The sequence below is a fragment of the Dermacentor andersoni genome, chromosome 1, assembly GCF_023375885.2.
Source record: "Dermacentor andersoni chromosome 1, qqDerAnde1_hic_scaffold, whole genome shotgun sequence".
Lineage (NCBI taxonomy): Eukaryota > Metazoa > Arthropoda > Arachnida > Ixodida > Ixodidae > Dermacentor > Dermacentor andersoni.
The window spans coordinates 279568488-279594988 of record NC_092814.1 but is presented as its reverse complement, the minus strand read 5'-3'; the positions used below and the strand labels follow the sequence as shown (position 1 = coordinate 279594988).

The following is a 26501-nucleotide window of genomic DNA, read 5'->3' as shown; positions in this document are numbered from 1 at the left end:
TTAACTTCCATTTAACAGGATCCTAACCGGCCGCGACACAGGCAAGCCAAGCCTTGATGGCTGCATTTTATTTATAATATGGCGACGCCCATAAAACATGCGCTCAAGTTTGAAATCGTCGCCGAATGCCCAGTCACTAAAGCTAGGGCTTCAGTTTTAACTCTTCCACATGCAGTTATTGAAACACCAGTGTTCATGCCGGTGGGCACACAAGGAACCCTCAAGGGTCTTGTGCCTGAACAAATTGAGGAACAAAAATGCAACATGATTCTTGCGAACACTTACCATCTCGGCATGCGTCCCGTGAGTTGCTGTCAATGCAGCAAATTTACAAGTATTACGTTTATATGTATGCAAGAAATACATCGTACTGCGCTGAATTAGCCCAAGATTTATTAGTTGTCATAAGCGCCAAGCGTAGATTTTGTGTCGTCTAAACATGTTTTCACGGTGGAATTATGTGCGCACATTCTGCAGGGGACAGAAATTTTGCAAAAAGCAGGGGGCCTTCACAAGTTCATGAATTGGAAAAACGGTTTGCTGACTGTAAGTTCCATGTTCTGGTTAATACTTGTCAATACTCTTTAGTGACTGAGCACCCATAAGTAGTTTTGCGGCCTTGACGTACCACTCACCAGCCCGTTTTACGTTTTAGGATAGCGGCGGTTTTCAAATGGTCTCTCTTGTCAAACTGAGCGAAGTTACGGAAGAAGGCGTAAGGTTTGTGTCCCCGTACGACCAGCGTGAGATCATGCTCAGCCCAGAAAAATCGACCGAAATACAGAATACAATTCACGCCGACATTATGATGCAGCTGGACGACGTCGTCAGCAGTACGATCTCTGGACCGCGGGTTGAAGAAGCCATGCACAGGTATCTTGTCACTTTCTACAGTTACCGCAATATTGCATGCTGGTTGGAATTTTCTCAATGAATGAGTGTCATAGATGTAAGTTAAGCTACAGTAGTAATAAATATATGTAATTATAAATTATAATTCAAATTTGTATGAACATTATAACTTGTACAAAGAGAATTTGTAAATGTCAGCTTCAAGATTCTGTGCCATTAGATTTACATCACCGTGTCATTGTGACAAAAACTAGCTTTTAGATTTTCTTGCAATGTATGTGTTGGCATGTGTAAAAAAAAACATTCACTGCGACGTGGGTCACAGGCTGCGTGGTGGCAGTTATTCCCTCTGTGCAGCTGTGCAGGGCTTTTGCTGTAGTGTGTAAGTGACATCTTTGCTAGAAATGAACGCAGAGGAAAAAAAAAAATTCTTTTTGCTTCTTATGCAATAGAGTTACTGTATAGGCTCCCAAGCAGTGACTCTATTAGATGTATGGATGGATAAGGCTGAATGCTTTAAATCAGGCAGCAGTTCATGCCACCTAGCTGTGACTATACTCACGGACAACTTTCTGTGGCTATGAAGGGAAAGCATGGAGGCCAAGCACACATAAGTGAGAGCGCTTCTGAAAAGAACCCTGCATTTTCATCCGTGTTAGCTTAAGCTGGAGAAGAGAAAAACACCTTATTAACAGCAGTTAAATAAGACAAAACACACCACTGAATGTAAAAGTTTACTTATTTTGCAGCTTTTCCCTTCTGCATCTGGCCAAATGCGAAGCCGCCACACGTGGAAGCTGCGTCGATTCAGCGTCTGTTCCTAGCAGCCAAAAGCACTATCAAACGCTAGCGAGCTACTTGGCACGGTAACACGTGCAGAAGCTCTGTCTTCTTAGTTTTCCCTTCATAGCCACAGAAAGTTGTCTGCGAGTATAGCGACATATCTTGTACTTACTGAAGGGTGAAATTTCATTCTTGCCTTGTTTTATCCGCCAATCAGATAACCTCTGGTTGGTTGTTTCTACCCGCTTAAAAGGTTATTTTGCCTCCACTGTCCCTAAACCCCAATGCTTTGAAAAAATTAGCCCTGTTGCTTTGAACTGTAGGGCGAAGCCCTTTACAAAAAAGTATCAGCTGTTTCCTCCTCTCCACACACACCGCATGACTTGTTTATCCCTTGGTACTTAACTCAGTACGTCTTAGTCCACAATACTCGCCTGCTGGCTTCAAACAACAAATAGCTTCCTCTAGAATTATCGTACATATTTCCTGCTTGAAAGTTCTGTATGTTCCCAGTGCTGATTTCGTCTGCATCCCTATTTTCCACAGGCCCCTCTCTGTTTGTTTTACCTTTTTCTTAACCGATGATTCTTGGTTTGCCCCCCCCCCCCCCCCCCCTACCCCCCTTACTGTCCAAATATTTGCTTGACAGTTTTCTGGTTCGTTTCCTCCATTTCGTGTCAACATTCCTCATGTACAAGTAACTGAAAACTTTCCTAGCCCACCAATTTTCCCCCATTTCTCGCCATCACTCCTCAAATTCTATCTTGCTTCTAGCTTCCCTGATATGATGTACTTGCGTGTGTTCCCAAAGCAAGCCTACCTACCCCACATTGCTTAAATTCAAACCTTGCTCAAACCTCTGATCTCATGCACAGGACCACATTTCCGAAAGTCAGACTAGGAACCATCACCCCTTTTCAAATACCTCTCACCTCTTCGTAACTATTGTAATTCCACAGTGCCCTATTTTCATCACTGATGCATTCCTGCTACCTTTAGTCGTTACATATTTTTCATCTTCCATTAGGTACTCGGCCCCATTGTTTATCCACATGCAAGGATATTTGTACTTATTCACTACCTCCAGTGTAACCTCCAGCGTACGAATGCAATGCATCGTAGTGCAATCTCTCTACACCTTGACGAAGTTTGAAAGGAGCGCCATGGCCTCCAAGATTTGCATGCACTGGCAGCTTTAGCTCCGGCCGTCCAATTCGCATGGAGAGAAAGTAATTTCAGTGGTAGGTGTGGCTGGCTCCTTCTCTGCACCGTGGTGCTCGCACCCGAGGGCATTTCATGTGCCGAGTAGGCTTTTGCATGCTTCGGTACTGTTGCTGCAGCTTGAATGAGGCAACAAAAGCACAATTTTGCACTGATATGTGATCCCTTACTAATTGCGAAATGATGGCTGAAGGTGTACGAGGTGCAAAGAGCGTGCTGGCGGCTATTTATTCCCAATTGCTGTAATTTTGGGGGGCACACATTTACTCCCACTACATTCATGTGGGTATGTAGAACGGGTATATCTGTGCAAGAGTTTGTCATGAGACAGGTAGAAAGTATGAACAGCCACCAACTAGCCCCTTTCATCGACATTTAGAACTGCGTATCTAGTGTTAGCTTTGTTAATGAACAAACAAACCTAACTTGCAGGAATAACTGTGCCAGTTCAAAGGTAATTATTCAAGGTAAAGTGTCACTGAAAGTCCAAACACACAATGAATGATTCAGCTGAGCCGCAGCAAGGTTTAAGAAAAGTTTAATTGCAGATTAACGCAAATCTGTATGTTCTGCTGCATGTATATGCAAGGCCATTGCCTGCTGTGTGCTGCAGTTTCAAGGCTGCATGAAGTGAGAAATTGTGTGCGAAGCATGAAATGATAAATTATCCAATTATTTACTCATTTATTGCTATATTATATTTCCTGCCTAAGCAGACATTACCATAATTATGAACAGTACGATTTAATTATTAATTATACCGAACATGAAAATCTGCGTGTCTGTCATCCATGTGTCTGCTTATGGCATGTTTATTTTATTTATTCTAAGAAACTATATTTATTTATGAATACCTTACAGGCCTTCAGGGAGGCATTGGGTAAGGGGAAAAACTATAGTTACATCAACACAAAAGAAGCATTATTTAACAAAGCAAAAGAAAGCGTCAACATAACAAAAGGTTTATTCGCACAACATAATAGCATGCAAGGTCAATACTGTCAATACAAAAAGCACAATTGAAATGAAAACTGAAAACAGAAAAAAGTACTCACAGTTAGATACTGGTAAATATTATATGAAGATCATCGCATTACAGAGTAGGCGTACAGTGAGGCAGTTGCCATGTCATTTACTGAATCACTACAATGAAAAGTGCAATAAAAGAAACAAAGTAAGACAAGGCAACAATTAAACTCTGCCATCTACGATAAGCTACAAGTTCAAAGGCAATGAATGGTGTGTGAACCCATATGATCTGTTTCAAAAATTGAATTGCTAAACATAAACTAAACGTAAGTGCTACAAAATCAGTGGATAAGAATATAGAAAAGTTCTGGGAAAAAATAGAGGCCTTAGAGAACTAGATGGTTGAGACATCATAATGTTTGAGGCACAGCTGAAAAATTGCCTGGTATATATCCTGTGAAAACCTGCCGCAACACGTGAAAAGAGAGGCAATGCGCACATTGAGATCTTGCACGGTCTGCCTTCTATGGCCGCCTTCACCTGCGCCAGAACTCTCGGCTAACAGCACCATCTAGGATTGGCCAGGTATGCACGCCACATTATATTTTTTTTGCTCTGGAGCATGTCGAATGGGACAGCTGGAGCAAAACTTGCAAGCGCGCACAATCTCGGAGGCCATGGGAGCACAAGTTCCTGGTGACTCACTGGTCAGTCACCACACACCAGAGGAATGTGACAAGTGACCCACCGGTGGGTCATCACGCTCAGAAATCGAAACTTCAAGAAGTGCTGCTGCAATGAACATGTACACCCGGCCACAAAATATTACGGACCATGAAATTTGAGAAAAAGCTGAATATCTCCGCAACCTCACAACGCAGCCTGGTATTTGCATCTCAGGCATCGGCTAGATTATGTTAAGAACATTTTCGTATACTGTTCTACTGGATACTGCTACAGGCTGCTTGGAAATTTAACGTTTTGTGCAATCCCGTGGTCCGTAAATTTTTGTGGCCGGGTGTACATGTTGAGAAAAAAATGTATCTGCAGAGCCTTCCCTTGTGAAGGCAGCAAAACAGCACATAATCTTTGTGTCCCACTCGTGACATCAGCAAAATGTTTGCCGTTGGGCTTGAAGAAAGAGTGAAAAAAGAAGTCACTACAGACTCACACATATGAATTACATCACTTTGAAATGTGCTTCCAAGAAAAAAAGTTTGCAAAGTAGCCACAAAGGACTAACTATAGCTAGCCCCAGCATAAGCCAGACATACTGAAACAGCATGCACAATACTCAGGCTATAAGAAAGGACAAAGATACAGTCCATGCATTGCACACGCTATTTCAGTATAACCTAACGTCAACTCACCCAGATTTCATAATTGTACATGTAATATGAGAAGCCACAACAGTGACTTCATTGTGAAGAATTTATGAGCAGCAACCTGGCAATGAGAGCTATAGGGACCGAGGTTAGGTCCACTACAACAATGTGTGAGTCAGCGAGCGAAAGACCTAAGAACCATTTGGACTGATGACAGGAGCAGAAGAAGCTCTTTTTTATTCTTCCTTTTCTTAACCTCTCAGCTCAAGGCATGAGACGCATGCGCCAGATTTCACTATATATAAAAGGCAGCCAAGGAAGATGACAATGACTGCTAGAGAACTCTCCCCCTTTTAGGAGAAGAGCAGCAATGCAGTGGCACCCAAGAAACAGCCTCCATTTCAGCGGTTGTAAAGTCGTTGAGAGCGGATAATGATGGCGAGGTTGCTAGTCTAGGCTGGTTTGACCCTGTCTATTGCCAAAACTTCTTCACATCCGTTGAGGTCTATGGTAACAGTTTTTTCTGTCCGCTTGAGTGCCTTGAAAGGGCCATCATAGGGAGGCGTTAGAGATGGTTCGATGTCTTCACGCCATGCGAAAACGTGGCTCACTGTAGGCATGTCTTTGCTTGCAAAAACATTACTTGAGGATGCAACCCTACTGGGGCAAGGATGTAGGCATGCAAACAGGCAGCGGAGCTGCTGAACATCTGTGTGGATTGCCTGGAGCATCTGTCTGGAGCTGTCTGGTTTGGGCGTGGCAACAGTAGCTGGTGCAAAAATTCACCAGGCAACTGCAACATTGTTCCAAAAGCCAGTTCCCCAGCTATGCAGCTGAGGTCTTCCTTGAAAGAGGAGCACATACCTAGCAGTACAATAGGAAGGTCTTCAGCCCAACAAAGACAAGCCTGGTGGGCCATCAAGGCGGCTTTAAGTTGACAGGGGAGGCGTTCCACCATTCCATTTGCTGATGGGTGATACACGGAAGTATTGATATGGCAGATGCCAAGCAGGTACGGGAGTTCACGGAAGTGGTATGTGAGTTCGCAGCCACGATCGGTCATAACAACGCTGGGGCATGCAAAGCATGAGATCCAGCCACTGACAAATGCGGAAGCCGCTGTAAGTGCTGTTATGTCAGTGGCAGACAATGCTTCAGGCCAGCAGGTATGATGATCTACACAAGTGAGTATGTAGCGAGCACCTTGGGATGGTGGCAGCAAGCCAACATTGTTGACGTATATGTGATCGAACCAGGCGTCACGTAGACAAAAAGAGTGAATTGGCAACTTTGTGTGTTATGTCGTCTTGGAGTGTTGACAGTAAAGGCATTTGCTAGCCTAGCGGGACACGTCAGAGTTCACGCCCAGCTACACAAAGCAGGAAGTAATTAGACACTGGGTGGCACAAGATCCGGGATGACTTGCACTGTGTAGCTTGTCAAATACTTGATGGCAGAGTCGGAATGGAAGGAATGGGTATGGTTCGACCCCTTGATATGTCGCAAGTGATAGCGCCGGAAGAAAATAAGAGGGGCACGTCGGACAACGCTAATAATGTAGCAGAGGACCAGAGGTCCCGAAGCTCGATGTCTGAATGCTGCACTGTGGCATGTTCTTCGAAATCAAGTGTGGCCGTGGATATTGTGTCAACACAGGAGAAGACATCTGCAGCTACATTTACTGGACCTTCAATGTATCGCATGTCCACGGTAAATTCAGAGATCAATTGAGGTGCCGCATCTCTCGTGCGGTGTAAGTGTTGTGATTTCCACATAATCTGTAATCTGCAAGGATATGAAAGCGTGTTCCTTTCAGCAGGTGTCGGAACTGCCGAACACCCAAGTATACCACAAGCAGCTCATCACCAAACATGCTGTAGCACGTTTCTGCGGGCTTCAGCTTCTTGGGAAAAAAAAACAAGTGGGCACCAGAAGTTGCACTGGAACTGTTATAAAATGGTGCTCACAGTTGCACTAGATATATCGGTGATAAGACAAATTGGTGCAACATGTAGGGGATGCACCAGCAGGGTGGCATCTGCCAATGCGTTTTTGGCAGCTTGGAAAGACTCTTTGACGTTGAACATTCAGGACAGTGGAGCAGACAGAGTTTTAGTGATCTTGGGAAGCTCGGTCAGTGGTATAATAATTTGGGCAACATTGGGAAGAAAATGGCGGTAGAAGTTCAGTGGCCCAAGGATCTCTCGGAGCTTTCGCAGTGACATTGGGCGAGGGAACTCGCGCAAGGCCCGAACTTTCTTTTCCAATGGTCTGATTCCTTCGGGAGTTAAGCAGTGTCCAAGGAACTCAATGTTGCGGACACCAAAGACACACTTTGCGGGTTTGATGGAGCCGTGAGAATAACTGGCGCAAATGGTTGCTTTGCTGCTCAGGGTTTGAAATACTAGCCACCAGGAGGTCATCGAGGTATGCAAAGATGAAGGGGAGTCCCCAGGTGACCTCATTGATAAATTTCTGGAACGTCTGAGCACCGTTTCCCAGCCTGAACGACATGCGGACATACTCAAAAAGCCTGAATGCTGTTGCAGTTGCAGTCTTTGGGATGTCTGCAGGCGCGACAGGGATTTGATGGCAAGCCTTCACTAAATCTATCTTGCCGAATATTACCGTTGCAGCTAAGTTGGCTGCGAAGTCGTTAATGTGAGGGAGTGTATAGCGATCAGGGACTGGCATGTGTTGAACACGCAGTAGTCGCCTCACGGGTGCTAATCCCCTGGGTCACACTTTGGTACCATGTGGAGAGCTGAAGACCAACTGCTTGACGAAAGACGGATGATACCCAGTTGCAGCATGTGGTAGGATTTTCTCCTTGCGATGGCAAGGCGGTCACCAGCGAGGCATCTGGGTCAGCAGAACACTGGGGGGCCTGTGGTGACATGATGCGTAACATTATGACGTACTGGCAGTGCAAGATTGGAAGGTTTCATGATGGCAGGGAAGTCTGACAGAATTGAGGCGAACGCAGATGATGGTATCTGTGGTACCATTCTAATGGTTGATGTCATAGGTGCGAGGATGCCTTGTATAGACATCCTAGTCGTCATGTCCACAAGGTGACAAGCGCGGAGGTCAACACTAAGGGCGAATTAGGTCAGAAAATCCACATCCAACATGGCCATATGTGTGTCTGCAACAAGGAACAGCCATTAGAAGGTGCATTGGAGACTCAAGTTGATGGTAAGAGAGCGCTGGCCATATGTGTTGATAGAAGAGCTGTTAGCTGCTTGAAGTGGCACGGTTTTTTGGCATGCTGCCAGTCTAGTCACACAGCAGGAATGACGCTGACCTCTGCACCTGTCCATGAGAAATCTGGCAATCCTGTCAGTGACGTAGAACAGGCAACTTGTACAGCAAGAGTCACTGGCCGCCATCAGCGACTCTGCGGCATGTTTCCCTGCCAGCTGCAAGCGGAACAGCACTGACTTGCACTGGCGCCGAATTTGTTGTCGTGGCCAGAACAAGGGCTGGACCGAGAAGGGAATTTGGAACGGCAATCGTGGTTGCACTGACAAAGGTGGGGCGATGACCGTAGTGCAATAATGATCTCAGCAAGATCGTCAATCATTTGCTCAAGGGGACACTGCTGATCTTCAAGGTGTGACAGCAGAACGGTTGTTGTTGCCACAGTACCTCTTGTTCAGAGTCAGTGATGCGGTCGGCCAGCTTGGCAAGATTATTGAGGGACATTTCTAATGGTGTGGTAGCTAAGGCGACCACGAGATTCTGCGGCAGGCACTGAAGGAACAGTTCACACAGCAGTGGGCTGTTTGCGACTGGCCTACAGTCACCGAGAAGCCACTGCACATACCATAGAAGTCCCGACGGTCGATGGTCACCAAGCGCCTCTTCGTTGAGAAGCTGCTGGAGGCACCTGCACAGAGACACGAACTTGCGTTGCTGCACCATTGTTTTGGAATGCTCATAGGGGCGGGTGTCATGGGGTGCATCGACAACGTCTTGGAATCCTCAAGCATCTCTGTAGATAGTGCCAAGACAGCGTGGAGGAACCTCGCAGGCTGTGAAGTCATGCACTGAAGGTCTAAGATGGCCTCCACCTGAGTAAACTAGGCTGCAGGATTGTGTGGCCAAAGGGACAGCAGGAAAATGCACCATAGCTAGGCCCTCTGCGCTGGTCAACAGTCTCTCGTTCATGGCCTCGTCCATGACGTCGTGCTCGCCGTACGTTCACGTCCGGGACACCACATTATAGGGACTGAGGTTAAGTCCACTACAACAATGTGTGAGTCAGCAATGTATGAATCAAAGAAGTGGACAACATAAAATTAGTTGTTCACTTCTTTTGTGGGCAGCAGAGACATCATTAATTGAAAACACACTTAACGCCACTGAAAAGTCAGCACACAAATGCCCATGACTTTTTTCAAATCTTTGGAGCTTTTCTCTCTTTTTTTTAAGCCCCAAAAAAAGATTATGTGTAGGATAATTTACGAAAACAGTTTTGTCAAGCATTTCTGAGCATATGTATAGCCTATAGCTTCTTCAAATACAACTTTGCCTAAAAACAAACATTTAAAAATAGTTGACTGATATTAAGTAGCTAAATGAGCACACTAAAACAAGTATCCTGGGTTGCTTAAAATAGTGAACAACTTGCTTTTGATTTCAGGCACCTGCCAATACCCTTTTTGTTTGTTAAAGCTTGGTTATGTGAAACACCCAGCATTAAAGGTTTCCAGCACAGTCTTGAACCAAAAATCATGCCCTAACCAGAATTTTAGCTGGACCTGAACCGGAACCGATATTCTAAGAATGCGCCTGAACTCGAACCAAATCTGAACTGAAAAAAGAATGACAGTTATCGGTTTGGCACAAAACAGTTCAAGCATATAGGGTGCTCAATAGATAAGCAATTCTTTGAAATATTTATTTCTGTTGGCACACCCTGTTAGCAGATTGTTACGACATTTGGTGCAATGTGTGCGAGAATGAGGTGAGACCTAGGCAGAGATCCTTGCACTTCTGAACTTGGTCATGCCACTTCTGTAGAAGCTGCCAATTCAGCTGTTATAGATCCGCTGGCTACTGTTACTAGATTAAATGCACACGCCAGGATACATGGAGAGCAATAATGATGGTGCCCTCGAGAAGGGAAAATATGAGAAACAACACGTTCATCACTGCAGCTTCTTGTTGCAATAACACTGCAGTCGCTAATGTGAATGCCGTCACCATCTCAGTGCGCGGCAACAGCGGCGCGTAACATGTACTTTTTGTTGCCCGCTGTGGTTCAAATATTTGGGACTTTCGAGCAGATTACAATGCTCTCCTATTTTTCAAATGTTTCCCAGGGCACATTGTGCGTGATTTTGACTTTTTGTCTGCGCTTAGTCAGCGCAAGACTGCGCCACACGTAGGTCGGCAAACTCACTCAGACTCGAATCAACCCATGAGTCCGAGTCTGAGTAAAATTCTTGTGAGTCCGAGTGAGCATAGCTGAGCAGAATGTTGATGAGTCTGAGTCTGAATGAGCCCTAAGGAAAAAAATATCATTTGTGAGTGAGTTTGAATGAGTTCCATTTGCTTTGACGACCTGTGGTGCAATGTGCAGTAAAACTCGCAATATATCTCACAAACTGTCCTTTTTCATCGTTCCAAAACATGAGTGTCCTCACCTACTTTTATTTTAAGGGAAGAAAGAACAAAAACAAACAGAAAACTGAGTGAGATGTAAATTGCTTGCTTCTTTCATTGCTACAGACTAGAAGTTTGAAGTTGTAATTTATGTAATACAATGTGAATGTGGGCACTTTCTCCAACAAAAAGAAAAGGTTACTTTAAGGATCCAGCATGGAACCGCGGGGCCGGTGTTGGCAATGCCCGGATCTACGCTGCATTCTCAAGGCCAATTCTTATAGTTTTATTCGAATACTATAAGGGACATTAACAGTCCTTGCAGTCAACTATGAAAAACACTGATGCAAATGGAGACTCGTCTGAATAATTATAGTTTAGGAGGACCACAGTTGTTGTGCCAGCGATTGAGTTCCTGAGCAAACACACAGAGGAGGTCACTTATGCACAATAGTTACTTACCGCCATCAGGTAAGAATGTCTCATCTTAGGCAGCCTATGAATTCACTGGGTTGATACCAAGTACTTATTTATTTAACCCATCTCAACATGTTTGGATTCCTTCAATAAAATGCACAGTGCTGTAGTAGTGCCTTTAGCTCTTTCAACAAGCACTACACTCAACTAAACGCATCTCGGTCTTGAATCAGATGTGATCATATTGTATCATATCTCGTGTACATGTATCAGATAATGTAAACAAGCCTGACCTCACAAAACCTTTCATTTCACTTTCTTTTAATAGAAATTGTCAGTATTTTATATTCAAATCGATATTCAATGATCATTTTTCTGGAATATTTGTATTCGATTAGAAACTGCCCGAGAGCCCATTCCTCCCACCTCCTGACCAAACCTGCCCATGTGCCATGCGGACAAGTCAATAGCACCGTGTAGCGTGTCGCGATCATAATAGAAGATAAAGTTTACTCTGCTGAACCAGTTCTAGAACAGTTATACAATTTTATTTCTCTAAACCAGAACTGAACTGGAACAAAATCGGAGCACGTTGAACCCGAACCAAACCAGTATTTCTTTTGGTTTGACAGCCTGGTTTCCAGGAAATACAATATAATTTCTAGCAAACTTTCATAATAAAAAAAAACGTATGTGAATAATTGAATACAGAACCTTTAAAGGCCCAAGAGCTGTCATGTTTTTTTTAATCTAACATGTGATCAAGTTATACATTCAATAAGCAGGCGTTCACTCTTTCACTGCACTTGATATACAACTCACTTTCAGTATACTTTTACTTGCTTTGAGTAACCCTTTACATGCGTTCAAGAGCTTTGTGAGTTTCCTTTATACCACCATTGACTGTTGGTTGGAGCAATGGATCTAAAACCGGTCATCTGCTAACCTTCAAGGACAAATAAGAATGTTTAATGGGATCTTGCATGTTTCATGAGTATCACCTATTGGGAGAGAAGCTGTCGCTCTGATATTTGAGCCAGACCAAATCAAGAAAAAGAAACACGCCTGATTTTGAACAAGATTTGCCACCTTTGCTATAACCCTGAATGTTAGAAATATAAATTGTTTCATTGCTACCATGGCAATGACTTTCTATACGTACCTCTGCATGTTGCCAACATAGACAAGGGTTTCCTTGAATAGCCTGCCAAGGCTTTAAAGGGTCTGTGAACCTGAGAAGTTTAAAAACCTCTGATTTAGGGTTGCCACCTCGCCTGTTTTTGACTAGTGTAACTATTTTCTTGCTGTTGCCAGTGGTTGCTTGTTTAACCTACCAACCAGCATGCGTAGGCTTGTTTTCTGGTCCTTGCCAGAGGAAAAGTTCAGAAACTGGGTCACGAAAAAATAATGCAGATCCAGCATCTGGGAACCTATGTGAAGCAAAGCTTTAGTGAAGTTAAGTAAATGTTATACAACTAAATTTGATCTGTACAATTGTTTATTTTCATCTTATACAGCATGTAATGTCATACAATGTTTATGTTTATGCGCTGCACAAGTCGCAACTTTGATCTCATGCAATGTTTATTTTCATATGCTACACTGGTCACAAGCTATGTCAAAATGCAAGCACCAAATCCAGCAGATGCACAGTGTGGGATTTCAACACAGCAATGTCACGAGTACTAAGGCGATGTATGAACCTTGTTGGGGGAAAAATGAGGATGAGGGGTGTATGGCACAGAGTAGTACAACACATATCCAAATATAGTTGCACATTCTATACCCCCTTGTGTCACAGGGGCACATACCCAAGTGTCTAAGAATGAAGTAACCCAAATATAAGTGATCTAAGAATGATGAAAGATAAAATCATTATTCACCCGACTGTAACACGAAGCTACGAAGGAAACCAATGTGGGTTTTTTAGAAAGAAAGCTTTGCAGTTGAAGTGAAATTCATCCTTCTCCAAGGCTTAAACCCTGGACCACTGCCTTTACGGGGCAGTCACTCTACCATCTGAGCTAATCAGGAAGCTAGTCGATCGCAAAGTGAGGCCAAATTAATTGACAGCTCGAAGTGCAAGAAAACAGAATATGTCGGATCAGTTGTGCAGAAGCCCGCTAGTTGGAGGAAGGTGCATGAAAGGGAAAAACGTCATCTGACCGACTGTAGCATTAAGCTACAAAAAAAACCCAATATAGGTTTCTGAAAAAGAAAGTGTCGCAGTTTTAAAAAAAACATATATAGTAAGCAAGATTGCATGGAGGAGTAACACACATATGTAGCTACATTTAAGGATTCTGTACCTCTTGTGTCATAGTAGCACATACCCATTCTGGAGGATTGGCCAAGAATGGCACACACTCAGTGGCACACAACAAAATGCGTTGATTATAATGCACTATTCCATGAAGAGCTTGTGTCCTTTAGAAATACCTATGAGCTGAAATTATATGTGCAGGTTTTATGTTGGGTTTACTGTTTCATTAAGCAGAACAGAGGTGCACTCATTGACACTACATTGTCAGTCAGCATTCAGCGCTATATAAGCCAGTTTGGTGACTTCACTCTGCAGCAGTATTGCCAGATTGTCACAGGTATATTTTTCAAGTTTCGAGGCAGAATCTTTCTTCGTTTCTTGTTTGGCGGTAAAATTCCCCCTTCTTTCCAACATGAACAAATTTATTTGAAAAAAGATTCAAAAGCATCGAAAAAGTTATTTGATTAATTTTATACTTCTTTCTAAAGAAAAGTCCGTTTCAGAGCAACTACAGTTATAATGAATTTGCTCAAAGCTGACCAAAAAGGAAATTAAGGCACATTCAATTACACATCCAAAAGGCACAGTTAAGTACTGCATATGGTTCTGTGTGGGCAGCCATCTGGAGAAGAGTTTAAAAGCCATTTACAATGTCTTGATGAGATGTTCTGTTTCTGAGCCATAATGTTAATTCATCTAGCAATTTGTGAATGAATAGCTTTACTTCCTACACCACATAAGCACATTTATAGGACCAAGCTTAGTTGTAAAAATGAAACATAAATATCAATATTCAACTTTTGATACACGGGCGTGTCCTTGCTGATGGCACAAAAATCTGTGAAGCTCCAGTAATGGTCACCTTTCATTAAAGCATGTCACCTCTTTATTAAAGGGTTCTCCAATCAGCATTGCTGAACCTTCTACCTACATTTAGTTCTACCTGTGCTGCAATCACCAGAAAACTCATTGTAAGGTCATTTACATGAGCCCAAAGGAATGTCCTTCTTTGCACCCACAAACAAAGCATGCCATACACATGATGGTCAGATTTCTAAATTATGCAAAACAGTGTCTGTGTGAAAGTTTAGGCATGCCGGTTGACTTCAATTCTTTCAAGTTTCAATTTGAATTAAATATGACTGTCGTTTTTTATCTTCACCTACTCCCTCCACCATTCTTTCTTTCTGAGGAGGAGGGAGGGGGAGAGGAGTTGACCTGGTAGTAATTTTCTTCTTCTTCTTCTTCTTCTTCTTCTTCTACTTCTTTGTCTTCTTCTCTCCTCATCCTCTCTATTTCTTCTTTCTCTTTTCTTCCTTTTTTTTTTATGGCCTTGGCATGCCTTTGACTATCTTCAACCAGATGCGCTAGCCTTCTGTAGCCTTTCCGTTTTGTTTTTCACTTCTAGAACAACTAAATGACAAATGGTGCCATGCAGGTTGACCTATGCACATCACCATCTGTGTGCTTTGCACGTTTGGTAGCCAAGACTAGACTCAACACAAGCCATGACCAACTGTCTCAGCCAACATTTAAAGTTGTAATGGGTATTCACATTGGCAACTTGTTAGAGAGATCAGGGGAGAGATATTTGTGGCATCACTTCCAGCAAATCATCTCCTGATGCCCCTGCAAACAGTAAGTTTGTGCACTAACACTGTGAAGATTACCACCAAAGGCATTAAAAATTTGCACATTTGTCTTCCTGAAACAAGGCGTGTCCCCTTTCTGGTGGCAGTCCACGCACCAGCATCGCCTGACAAAAGCGTGACATCTTCAGCTGATATCCTCACCTTGCAATGATGTTGTGACTGTATAGTGTAGATGGCACTCTGTTGCTCCCCCATGTTAATGCCCCCCTACACAACATAAGCATCCTCCTGCTTCTTTCTGCATTTCTTCCTCTCTGGTTTTCAAAAAGCTACAAATGCATGCATGGACAACTTGGGTGCGATCTTGTACGCGTTTCAAAGTCGAATGAAGGCGGTCTGTTCTTTACGTCTCGAAATAGGCGGTCCGTTCCGTTGCGTTCGTCCGATAGCAGACGACACGGAATGATTGACAGCAGATATCACATCACGATTGACATCATGGCATTCGTCACGGTTCAAATTGACCAATCGTGTGCGGCTCGGTGGAACGGACCGCCTCCATTCTATTTTGGAATGCGTACAAGATCACACCCCTTATGTCCTGTGGTAGTGCAAAAATGACATGGAACAAGAAGAGGGGAACCATACACAACAGGTACCATCCTGTATTGAAAGTAAGCAGAGTTTGAAAAAGGCCTAGTTTGTGTAGCTTCATCATTTGGCTCTGCTGTGGCACGCACCATGATACATGAAGTTAGTAGAAAACAAGGATCACACAACCATACTGTATGGTTTAGTTTCTTTGTATCCTTTGTCATTTTTGTGCTTCTACTTTGACAGTGCGTTATCAACTAGTCTAGTAGCCAAGTCTTCTTAGACAGGCTAGGAGGTTTTTCTCAAGTACAGTATACAAGCTGCCTCTTTTAACCCTTTATGGAGTGTTGCCAACAGACAACACACCAGGAAAATATTTCCTTTCTTGATGAGTTTCGTTATTTAGTATAAATGTTTTCACCCAACAAGGAATGATAGGCAGTAGGCGTGATTTGTTAGATTAGGGCGGGCACAGTAGATGAGGAAGAAGCAGTTTGGCACGTGATTCACATTCTTTTGCAAGCTCGGCCAGGAGAGAAATACCAGTGCAATATTCCTGGCTGCAGTGGTATTGCACACATAATGTAAAGGAAATGCAAATGCACACCTCTGTTTCACATATGCCAGGACTGTCTATGGCTTTACACGAAACCATAGGTGGCTTGGGGTAAAGCTTGCTTTCAATGTTCTGCCTGGTGTTGCACACAGGCAACAAACCTATTGTTGAAAAAGTTTCCACAAAATATTTGTTCTTTTCATTTAATATCCTTACTCTCAGTGTATTTGCACATTTCAGTGAAAAATAAACAGTTCCTTCGGGTATTTATATGTCTCGTGCTGAAAAATATGGTAGGCACATTGAAAGTTCTTAAACTGCATGATTGTTATAAGAATTTTTTTATTTATGCTGTGTATCTCAGGACATGTGATGTAATCAGGTAGAAAGAAGTGCAAGGCATTCGTTTTTCTATAAATTTAACTCGTGCAAAATAGATAGTGGTGCATGAGCATATACGTACTTCAGTATTATGCAATCAATTACAATGCATCTAATGGTCTCTGCTCATAAAACGAACATTGCTATTTAGCACAAGAATATAGGCTCTATAACATATTCACTTGACCTATTATGATGGTGTACGCACTTAACCATGATTAATGTACTATAATTTCGTATTTGTACTGACATAGAAATGGAAAATGATATCTCTCACCCTCACCCCCTTTTTTTCTTTTTTTTTTTCAGGACTATCAGATGGCTTGATCGGTGTATGGTAGCGCACAAGAATTCAGCAACACAAAATATTTTTCCAATTGTTCAGGGTGGTCTGGATGCTGCTTTGCGAAAGCAGTGTGCTTTGGGTGAGGACTGTGGTCCAGAATATGTTTCAGCTCCTCATGTGGTGATGTTGCAGTGGCACTTTTATATTCAGACATCTGTGCACATGAATGTCCCATTTCTCTCCTCTAGAACTGCTGAAACGAGATGTTGCTGGCTATGCTATTGGGGGCCTTAGTGGAGGGGAGAGCAAGGATGATTTTTGGCCAATGGTGGACATTAGCACAGACTTGCTTCCAAAGAACAAACCACGGTATCTTATGGGTGTTGGGTAAGGTTATGGCTTGTTTCTTGAAGTGATTTGTATAAGTGATACTTTTCAGTCTAGTAAATGAGCAAAACGAGAACAAGGTGAAAACGGGAGCCAGCGTTTCAATACGTGGACTTGTCTTTTTCGAGGCGACTTGAAAAAGATAAGTCCACTTGTCGAAATGTTGGCTCCCGCTTTCACCTTGTTCTTGTTTTGCTCATCATCTTAAATTTCCATCTCACGCCTTCCCCCTGTTTTCCCTGGTTTTCAGTCTAGCAGTCACTCTAGTTTACCAACGTTTAAATGTATACCATTGTTGTACAGTAAATGCCAACTCACTTTGTTCTATTCCTGCACACTTCCTTCAACAGTTCAAGGCACTATCTCTGGAATTTTTCACTACTTTGTGTGCATTGCACATGGCCATGATTTTGAAGTATGCAGAAGTGTAGTAGATACTCGTCATACTCGTCAAATGTAACATGTTAAACATGGAGGACATTATTTCGTAGCCATGCAGAGTGCGTCTGCATGCCTTTCATCTTGTACATGATCATTCCTTAATGGCAGCTGGATATCACATTAGATAATCACACCAGGCTCTACAAGATGAGACAAAGGAAACAATATGGTTCACTCATGGGCTTGTTGACAATACAGTAGAATCTCATTAAACGGAACCCCAAGGGACTGGAGAAATATGTTCTCATTGACAGGAGTTCCATTTACTGAGAAAGACTTGCATAGGTGCAAGCACTATGTCATACACCCTCTTGGCACTGTTAGAAATGTTAAGCTTGTAGCAGCCAGTTCATCCTGTGGCTAGGGCATCGTTAAAGGCACACTAAAGTGAAAAATGATTTCTACTGCATCAGTAAATTACCTTTATACAACACCAAAACACTACTCTTACAATGATAAGACGTTTGGTAAGCCAGAAAAAGCGCAAGAACGAAATACGGGTGGCGACGCCTACTTATGTTCCCACACCTGGTGGCTGTGACGTCATGGATTTTTATGGCATCTTCTAGGGCCTACTAATTATATATAGCAGTACAGATTGACTAGATTGTGTTCTAAAGGAACCAAATATTAAACATGGCAAGTTTCGGGAACCTTTACTCCGCCAACACGGCCCAAATGCGAAAACATACTTTGGAATCCCTGACATCACGCTGGCGTACCAGCGCTGGGGTTTCGGCGCGAAATTCAAATACTAATACTTGGACCTTCATTTTCTCATCTAATAATCAAAAAATCTTTTTTAAATGACTGTCTGCAGAGTTCTGAAACAATGCTTAATTAGTCTAAACTGATTTATTGTTTCGCTTTAGTGTCCTTTTAATGGCTTCTGGATTGACTAAGCTTTGCTAGTTTAGGTTTCAAAAAGGCACCAGTGACATATCAAATCAAAAATATGGCTCTTGTTGCTCCAGTCGGCGGCAGACTAACATGTGGTCGTGCATGGGGAGTTAAAATTATCAAACGACACGCTATAAGATGTTCTAAGTTTTCGTTGCTCTCATTTTGGTCATTTATGGGGTGGGTGGCAAAGCCGCAAAGCTGTCCAAGTTTGTACGTGCTATGCATTAAAAATGATAAAATTTTTGCCTACTTGCATATTGGTCATCGCTTTTTAAGGATGGCTTTCTGGATAGAAGACAGGTGCTTCAAAAAATATATTTCAGCTCATAGCCCATCCTGAAAAAATCCTTCAGTGCTTGCTTCTGTGGTTCCGTTCATAGAGAATTGTGAAAATTTTGGTTCCGATTAACCCTTTCAGGCACCAGTTAATTGTGATGATTGAAAACTTTCTCCGCATGTCTTACATCTTCAGAGTCATAAAAAACATGCAGCCGCGGAATAAATTAAGAATTTTTCATTCTTTATTGTGTTTTGTCGAGTTCACAGACTGTTGACAGAGAGTTCACAGTGTGTGTGCGTGTAATGCAGCTGACGGTGCTCCTCTCCGTACCACCGTCAGTTGCACTTCACTCCTGGTAGAGGCAGGACGTGTGTCGAGTGAGCTCCTGAATAACACTTTGCAATGGAGTGGACACGTCTTAACTCAAAAGAGGTGTGATGTAATGCTAACATATTTCTCTCAAGTTTACCGCTACATCTCCACTGAGTTTTTGTTTTTATGAGCAAATACTGAAAGGGCCACTCCAGGCACCACTTGTGCACATTTGAGTCCCTCATTGTCTCTTATTCCTCTTGCAAGCTGTAGTAAATGTTAACAGTTCAATCAGCTTAGCTAGAACTTCTATGGATTAACAATATTTGCATTGGTGCATCCCTGTTATGTACAGCTGAAACACACTCTGAACATCCTGACAGCAGATGTGTTGAGCATGTTATAAATGTTATAAAGATAGTAATAACATCTTGGAGGTTGATGTGCCTTTAATCAGTAATAATATCATTGCAGTAGTCGCCCTAGAAATTGTGGAGTTGAAAAGCTCATGGCAACAGAGGAAACACACACCGGAGTGCTAACTTGCAAAAATGGCATTTACAGCTCTTTGGAATAATAATTCTCGCTGGTTGATATACAAGGAATGGTTCATCATATCTGAGCTATTCATGATGTCAGCTGGCGCTAGCTTAACAGCGTTTGTGTCATCTGCTGTCGTAGCTGCGTATCAACAACACCGGCTACTGCCACTGCATGTGTTTCATGCAAGGAAGACTAGCATCACAGGATACAAGAGTTGGGTGTCTCTAAAAGATTTAGCGTCCTGCCTCTATGTAACAGAGTTTTACTTTCTGTAGCCCAATTTGTTAATGTCTGAATTTCATGAAGTTGAGGTTTCTCTGGCTCAGCAGTAAAAATTGCAGAACAGGTTCCCAGAACAGTCCTGGTGAATAGCATCTCGACAGTAAGCATTTATGAACAGAATCCTACAGGAAGCGTAACCAATAATAACAGGGTCACCAATGTACACATGTATAATCTGGCTGCTGCTTTGTTTGTTTTCAGTGGTGTACTGATTCGTGAGGCCAAGGTCACTCAAACATTGTTTGTATGATGTATTAATAATGCCAGCATCATTTGCACATGAAATGATGCATGCAATTGATCAATATTTGCTTTGCGGCTGTGTTTTTTCCGCTTGTCACAAAGCCCTCAGGTACATGCATGCAATGTGTGTGGACAACTACAGAAGAAAATTACTTTGCTAAACTGCGGGGGGAAAAATTCCTGGTGTTTGGAAGTCGTAAAGTTAAATAAGGTGTGTTATACTATGGACTTCGCTAAATTGAGGTCAATTATATTGAGGTTCAACTTAATTAAGCCTAAGCTGCTTGCAGTGCAGAAAACTCTTTTGAGATAATGTAGTTTACATAGCATACAGAACATTGGTTCTTCCATGGTTGATAAAAATATTTTTCAAAACATTCTAGAAGCATGTAAAATTTACATGTGTTCGCATTGTTTTAGGTTTATTACATAAGGTGCACTGACCATTTCTTAATCGAACTCCTTTAAATCAGAAGTTGTGTAAAAAAAAAATATTTCCAGTGAGACATTTGTAGCTTAATTATTGTTATGGCATTCACACATTCCTGTCTTGTACACTGATGCAGTCAAAGAAGATAGGCTTAGTGCAGCACCATGTGAACATTGTTGTGCAGCCTTTGTTCACAAAGCCCCGCAGGGGCGTCTGCGTAAGCAGGCATTTGGTGTGTTGCGACACCACATACCCGAGCACACGAGGGTTGGACCCTCCCGCATGTAGCCGTGCGCGGCTTAGCCGTGTCTGGGGAAAAGCGGATCCTGGGAGTTGAGCCGATGCTGGGTGTTTGGACCTTTAAGGCCCCCCGGCGGAGGCAACACACCTCTTCGGCCTCTGCTTCGTATAGACGGCACCTCCAGACTGACCCACCTGGAGGAAATCGGCAGTCGCCTTTTCCTGTCTCTCTCTACCCTCATCTTCGCCTTTCTCTCCAACTTTTCCATCTTTCCTGTCTTCTATTCATTTATTTTAACTTCCTATTTTCTGGGCGGCAAGGGTTAACCTTGTGTAATATATCCAGTCTCGGGTATATATATATTAGGTTATAGTGGGAACGTACCGCTGGCGTACGCAGAATAGAACTTTTCTAATCCTGTGACGTCCCCAGGTTGGGCTCCGAGGTGGGCGGCGGGCATTCCTGCCGAATAAAGTAATCCTATATATGGCTTCTAGTTTCCCCCCACTCCCTGATCGCTCCCTGAAAAGGGGGCGCACCGATGAAACGTTCAACTTTCTGATGAAACCAAAAGAAATATTTCCCAAATACCACGTAATACATAGTCAACATGAAACCAAGACAGTCCGTACAATATCCCCATTTGTGGTTGCAAAATGTCTGACAGAAGCAATCGGTTCTGGTTACAAAGTAACTAAGATGGGAAGCGGCGACCTTCTGGAAGTGCGTGACAAGCTTCAATACAGCAAACTGACTAAACTTGTTGCGTTTGGTGACATTCCTGTCTCTGTGGGCCCCCACCGGTCAATGAACACTGTGCGTGGTGTCATTTCTGATGACGACCTTCTTGAACTCAGTGAAAGCGAGCTGTTGGATGGATGGCAAGACCAAAACGTTGTAAAAGTGCAATGAATTAAGTGAAGACGCGATGACAAGGAAATCCCAACATAGCATGTAATAATAACATTCGGAACAAGTGAACTGCCTGATTCGATAGAGACCGGATATTGCAAACTTCGCGTACGACCATATATCCCCAATCCGCGCCGATGCTTCAAGTGTCAGCGTTTTGGGCATGCATCTCAGAGCTGCCGAGGGCGTGCTACTTGTGCAAAATGTGCATCTAAAGACCACACATCAGATAACTGTTCTTCCGCAACCCACTGCACTAACTGTGATGGAGACCACCCCGCCTATTCGCGATCGTGCCCATCATGGAAGAAAGACAAGCAAATAATCGAACTGAAGGTCAAACTAAACATTTCTTTTCCAGAAGCGCGCAAGCGTTTTTCTGTCCACCACCAATCGAATCCGTCCTACAGTGATGTGACGCGCTGGGGGGCAGTGCCACATCCTCTGGCGGCCGCGCAAGTCACACGGAGTGTGACGGCGGTTACGCCATCAGCCCCCCTGGCGGGAGCAGCCACTGCTCTTCCGCCCCCTAGCACGAAGGGCCAGCAGACCCCCGAGCCTGCCGGTCCCAGGGCCACTGCTCGTGCAGACAGGCCCCAAAAACCCCCGAGAGTGCCCGCTGAGCGAGCGTCATCCAGCGCCTCTGACGAGGCAATGGATGTAACCAAAACTGCTCCGGTGTCTCAGACGCCGAAGGAACGGCGTTGCTCCCTGGAGCGCGCCAACAAAAAAGAAATACCCCGCATCAAGGGGCCTGGAAAGGTCCCTTGAGCCAACCTAAGTGATATCTCTTGACACACAGCATATGAACACAAACAATATGGATACACAAATATTACACTGGAACGTGAGAGGTTTGATCCACAACCTCGACGATGTCAAAGAACTCTTACACAAATACAATCCAAAGGTGCTGTGTGTTCAGGAGACACATCTTAAATCTACACAAACAAACTTTCTTAGGCAATACGCTATTTTCCGGAAAGACCGAGATGATGCTGTTGCATCGTCCGGCGGTGTAGCAATAATAGTCGACAGAGGCGTTGCTTGTCGGCAACTGCAACTCCAAACTCCTCTTGAGGCAGTGGCTATCGAAGCAGTTCTATTCAATAAACTAGTTACCATCACGTCTGTATACATCCCCCCAAGTTATCAACTCTCTTCCACAACATTTCAAAGCTTTATTGATGAGCTGCGTCACCCTTACATAGTCGTCGGTGATCTAAACGCGCATAGCACACTGTGGGGCGACTCACGCTGTGATGCGAGAGGACGGCTTATAGAAAACATCCTATTCACTTCAAGTTCCTGCTTGCTTAACAAGAAAAAGCCAACATTTTATAGCTCTACACATAAAACATTTTCTTCGATAGACCTAAGCATAGCGTCTAGTACAATTGTGCCATATCTCCAGTGGGATGTCATCAATAATCCTTATGGCAGTGATCACTTCCCCATCGTTCTAAACCTTAAAAAACAAAGTGAGTGTCATGCGCATCTTCCTCGATGGAAAGTTGACTCAGCCTACTGGACGAAGTTCCGCGAACTAACGCAGCTGCCCTGGAATGATATCTCTGAACTTAGCTTAGACGACGCGGTAGCATACATAACTGCGTTCATTATTGAGGCTGCATCAGTATGCATTCCCCAAACAAATGGGTCGCCCTCGAAACGACGTATTCCATGGTGGAATGAGGAGTGTAGGGAAGCCAGGAAAAAGCAAAACAAGGCTTGGAATCTCCTCCGTAACTCCCCAACCACAGAGAATCTTGGCAATCAAGGCAATCAAGTCGCAAGGTAGAAGAACGCGCCGCCGCGCTAAACGCGAAAGTTGGAAAAACTACATAAGCAGCATCAATTCATATACAGACAAACGAAAAGCCTGGAACAGGGTGAACAAAATAAAAGGCCGCGAAACTCATTCCTTACCTTTATTAAATACACAAGGAGACACTCTTGAGGATCAGGCAGATTGTCTAGGATCACATTTTGAGCACATTTCCAGTACATCTCATTACACGGATACATTTCTAAAATACCAGCGGCTTGCAGAACAGATGAATTTGGGTCGGAACAGCTCATCCAATGAAGCATACAATCGTCCATTTGGTATGGCTGAGTTCCAAGCCTCACTGAACTGTTGCAACAAGTCCGCTCCAGGAAGTGACAGAATAATGTATGAGATGCTAAGACACTTACACCCTGAAACCTAAAAAACACTACTGTCACTCTTCAATTCCATGTTCTCTGCCGGCTACATTCCTTCTGTCTGGAAAGAAGCAATCGTGATCCCTATTCTCAAAGAGGGCAAGGACCCTTCCTCACCCAACAGTTACAGGCCCATAGCTCTGACTAGTTGTCTATGCAAACTGTTTGAGAAAATGATTAACCGTCGCCTCATCCATTTTCTTGAAAGCAACAAGATACTCGATCCATTTCAGTGCGGTTTTAGGGAGGGTAGATCCACAACAGATCACCTTGTACGCATCGAGACCAATATCCGTGATGCCTTTGTCCACAAACAGTTCTTCCTATCAGTATTTTTTGATATGGAAAAGGCATATGACACAACCTGGCGCTTTGGAATTCTCCGTGATCTGTCTGAAATGGGAGTTCGAGGCAACTTGCTGAACATGATTCAGAGTTACCTCTCCAATCGCACGTTCCGTGTTAGAGTTGGTAACGTTCTGTCTCGTCCATTTACGCAAGAGACTGGTGTTCCACAAGGTGGTGTGCTAAGCTGCACTCTTTTTATTGTCAAAATGAACTCGATCCAGACTGCCATCCCACGTACTATGTTTTATTCTGTATATGTGGACGACATCCAGATAGGTTTCAAATCATGTAACCTAAGTATCTGCGAGCGACATGTACAGCTTTGCATAAATAAATTATCTAAGTGGGCGGACCAAAACGGTTTCAAGCTAAACCCACAAAAAAGTACATGCGTCCTGTTTTCTAACAAGAGAGGCATACTTGCGGATCCCGCAGTAGAACTAAATGGAGAACGGCTATCTGTGAGCCATGAACACAAATTTCTAGGAATCCGTTTAGACAGCAAGCTGACTTTTGTACCACATCTGAAGTATCTGAAATCAAAGTGCCTCAAGACTATGAATTTGCTGAAGCTCTTGTCGCGCACATCTTGGGGAAGCGACAGGCGGTGCCTTTTAAAACTTTACAAAAGTCTAATATTAACACGGCTTGACTACGGAGCAATAGTTTATAATTCTGCTGCACCTAGCGCTTTGAAAATGCTAGATCCTATTCACCACTTAGGCATCCGCCTTGCTACAGGTGCCTTTAGGACTAGCCCCGTAGAAAGCCTCTATGCTGAATCTAACGAGTGGTCCCTGTATCTTCAAAGAACATATTTAAGTCTTTCTTACGCTCTCAAGGTGAAATCAGATTTGCATCATCCATGCCATTCAATCATTTACGACCTGTCTACGGCTAGGCTTTTCCGTAACTGCCCAGGCACTAGACCTCCTCTGTCCCTTCGGTTGGAAGCATTGTCCGAAGAAACGGGTGCGCCGATTTTAGAGAATGTCATAATGGCAACTACGCGGCTTCTACCACCGTGGAAGTGGCAGACTATCGAATGTGACTTCTCGTTTGCAGAAATATCAAAACGAGCACCTGAGGCACACATACGGTCACATTTTCTTGAGCTTCAGGAGAAATATTCTTGTGCTGAATTTTACACAGATGCCTCTAAGTCTTCGTCTGGTGTTGCTTACACAGCACTAGGACCAGCATTTTTAATATCCGGTACATTGAACCCATATACATGTATCTTTACAGCGGAAGCATATGCAATACTCTCTGCAGTGAAACACATCAAGCAAACGCATCTGGCTAGGGCTATAGTGTTCACAGACTCATTGAGTGTAGTGCGAGCCTTAATGAATGTACGTAAACATAAAAACACTGTCTTTAATGAACTTTATACATTGCTATGCTCAGCTTATAGTGCTAAACAAATGATCATCCTATGCTGGGTACCTGGCCACTGTGGCATAAAAGGCAACGAAGCTACTGACGAGAAAGCTACTTCAGTAGCTTTTAGTGACACGGACATAAGCATACCCATCCCAGCCACAGATCTTAAAGCATACTTGCGTCACAAGCTCAAAATCTATTGGCAGCAACAGTGGAATGCTGAGATATCAAATAAACTGCACTTGATAAAGCCCAAATCAGGATATTGGATATCGGAGAGAACGTCACGATATAACGAAGTGCTCCTTTGCCGATTAAGAATAGGACACACTTACGGCACTCACTCTTACCTCTTGACTGGGGGGTATCCTCCCACTTGTAGTAAGTGCAGCCAAAACCTCACAGTCCTGCACGTCCTTATTCAATGCCCTGCAATAGAAACACAGAGGAAAAAGTATTTCATTTCTGCATATCGCGAAAATATTCCTCTTCACCCGAAATTTTTTCTCGGCAATGAACCGCTTTTTAATCCGAAACTAGTTTTAGCGTTTTTAGCTGAAACAGACACTCTCCAAATCATTTGGCCAGGACATTTTTAGCTCACGTATAACAGCCTTGTACTCAAAGGCTTTCTTGAATCTAAAGTGTCAATGCTATGTTTTATTGCATCATGCTTTTAACGAAACCCCATTACCATAGCCCACAGCACTACTCAGTCAGAGTCATTATTTTA

The 26501-nt window shown here is 43.4% G+C and overlaps 1 protein-coding gene across 4 annotated transcripts in view; it reads left to right on the top strand.

The window, feature by feature from the left end:
• The first annotated feature begins 2 nt into the window (after positions 1-2).
• Positions 3-26501, top strand: part of Tgt (tRNA-guanine transglycosylase) — a 50866-nt gene continuing 24367 nt past the window's right edge. For all 4 annotated transcript variants that reach the window (XM_055063203.1, XM_050195635.2, XM_055063202.1 and 1 more), the window contains exons 1-5: positions 3-303; positions 478-546; positions 656-873; positions 16876-16991; positions 17101-17239. In XM_055063203.1, the coding sequence (XP_054919178.1) occupies positions 79-303; positions 478-546; positions 656-873; positions 16876-16991; positions 17101-17239 (767 nt within the window). In that variant the 5' untranslated portion in view covers positions 3-78. The remainder of the gene's footprint in view (positions 304-477; positions 547-655; positions 874-16875; positions 16992-17100; positions 17240-26501) is intronic.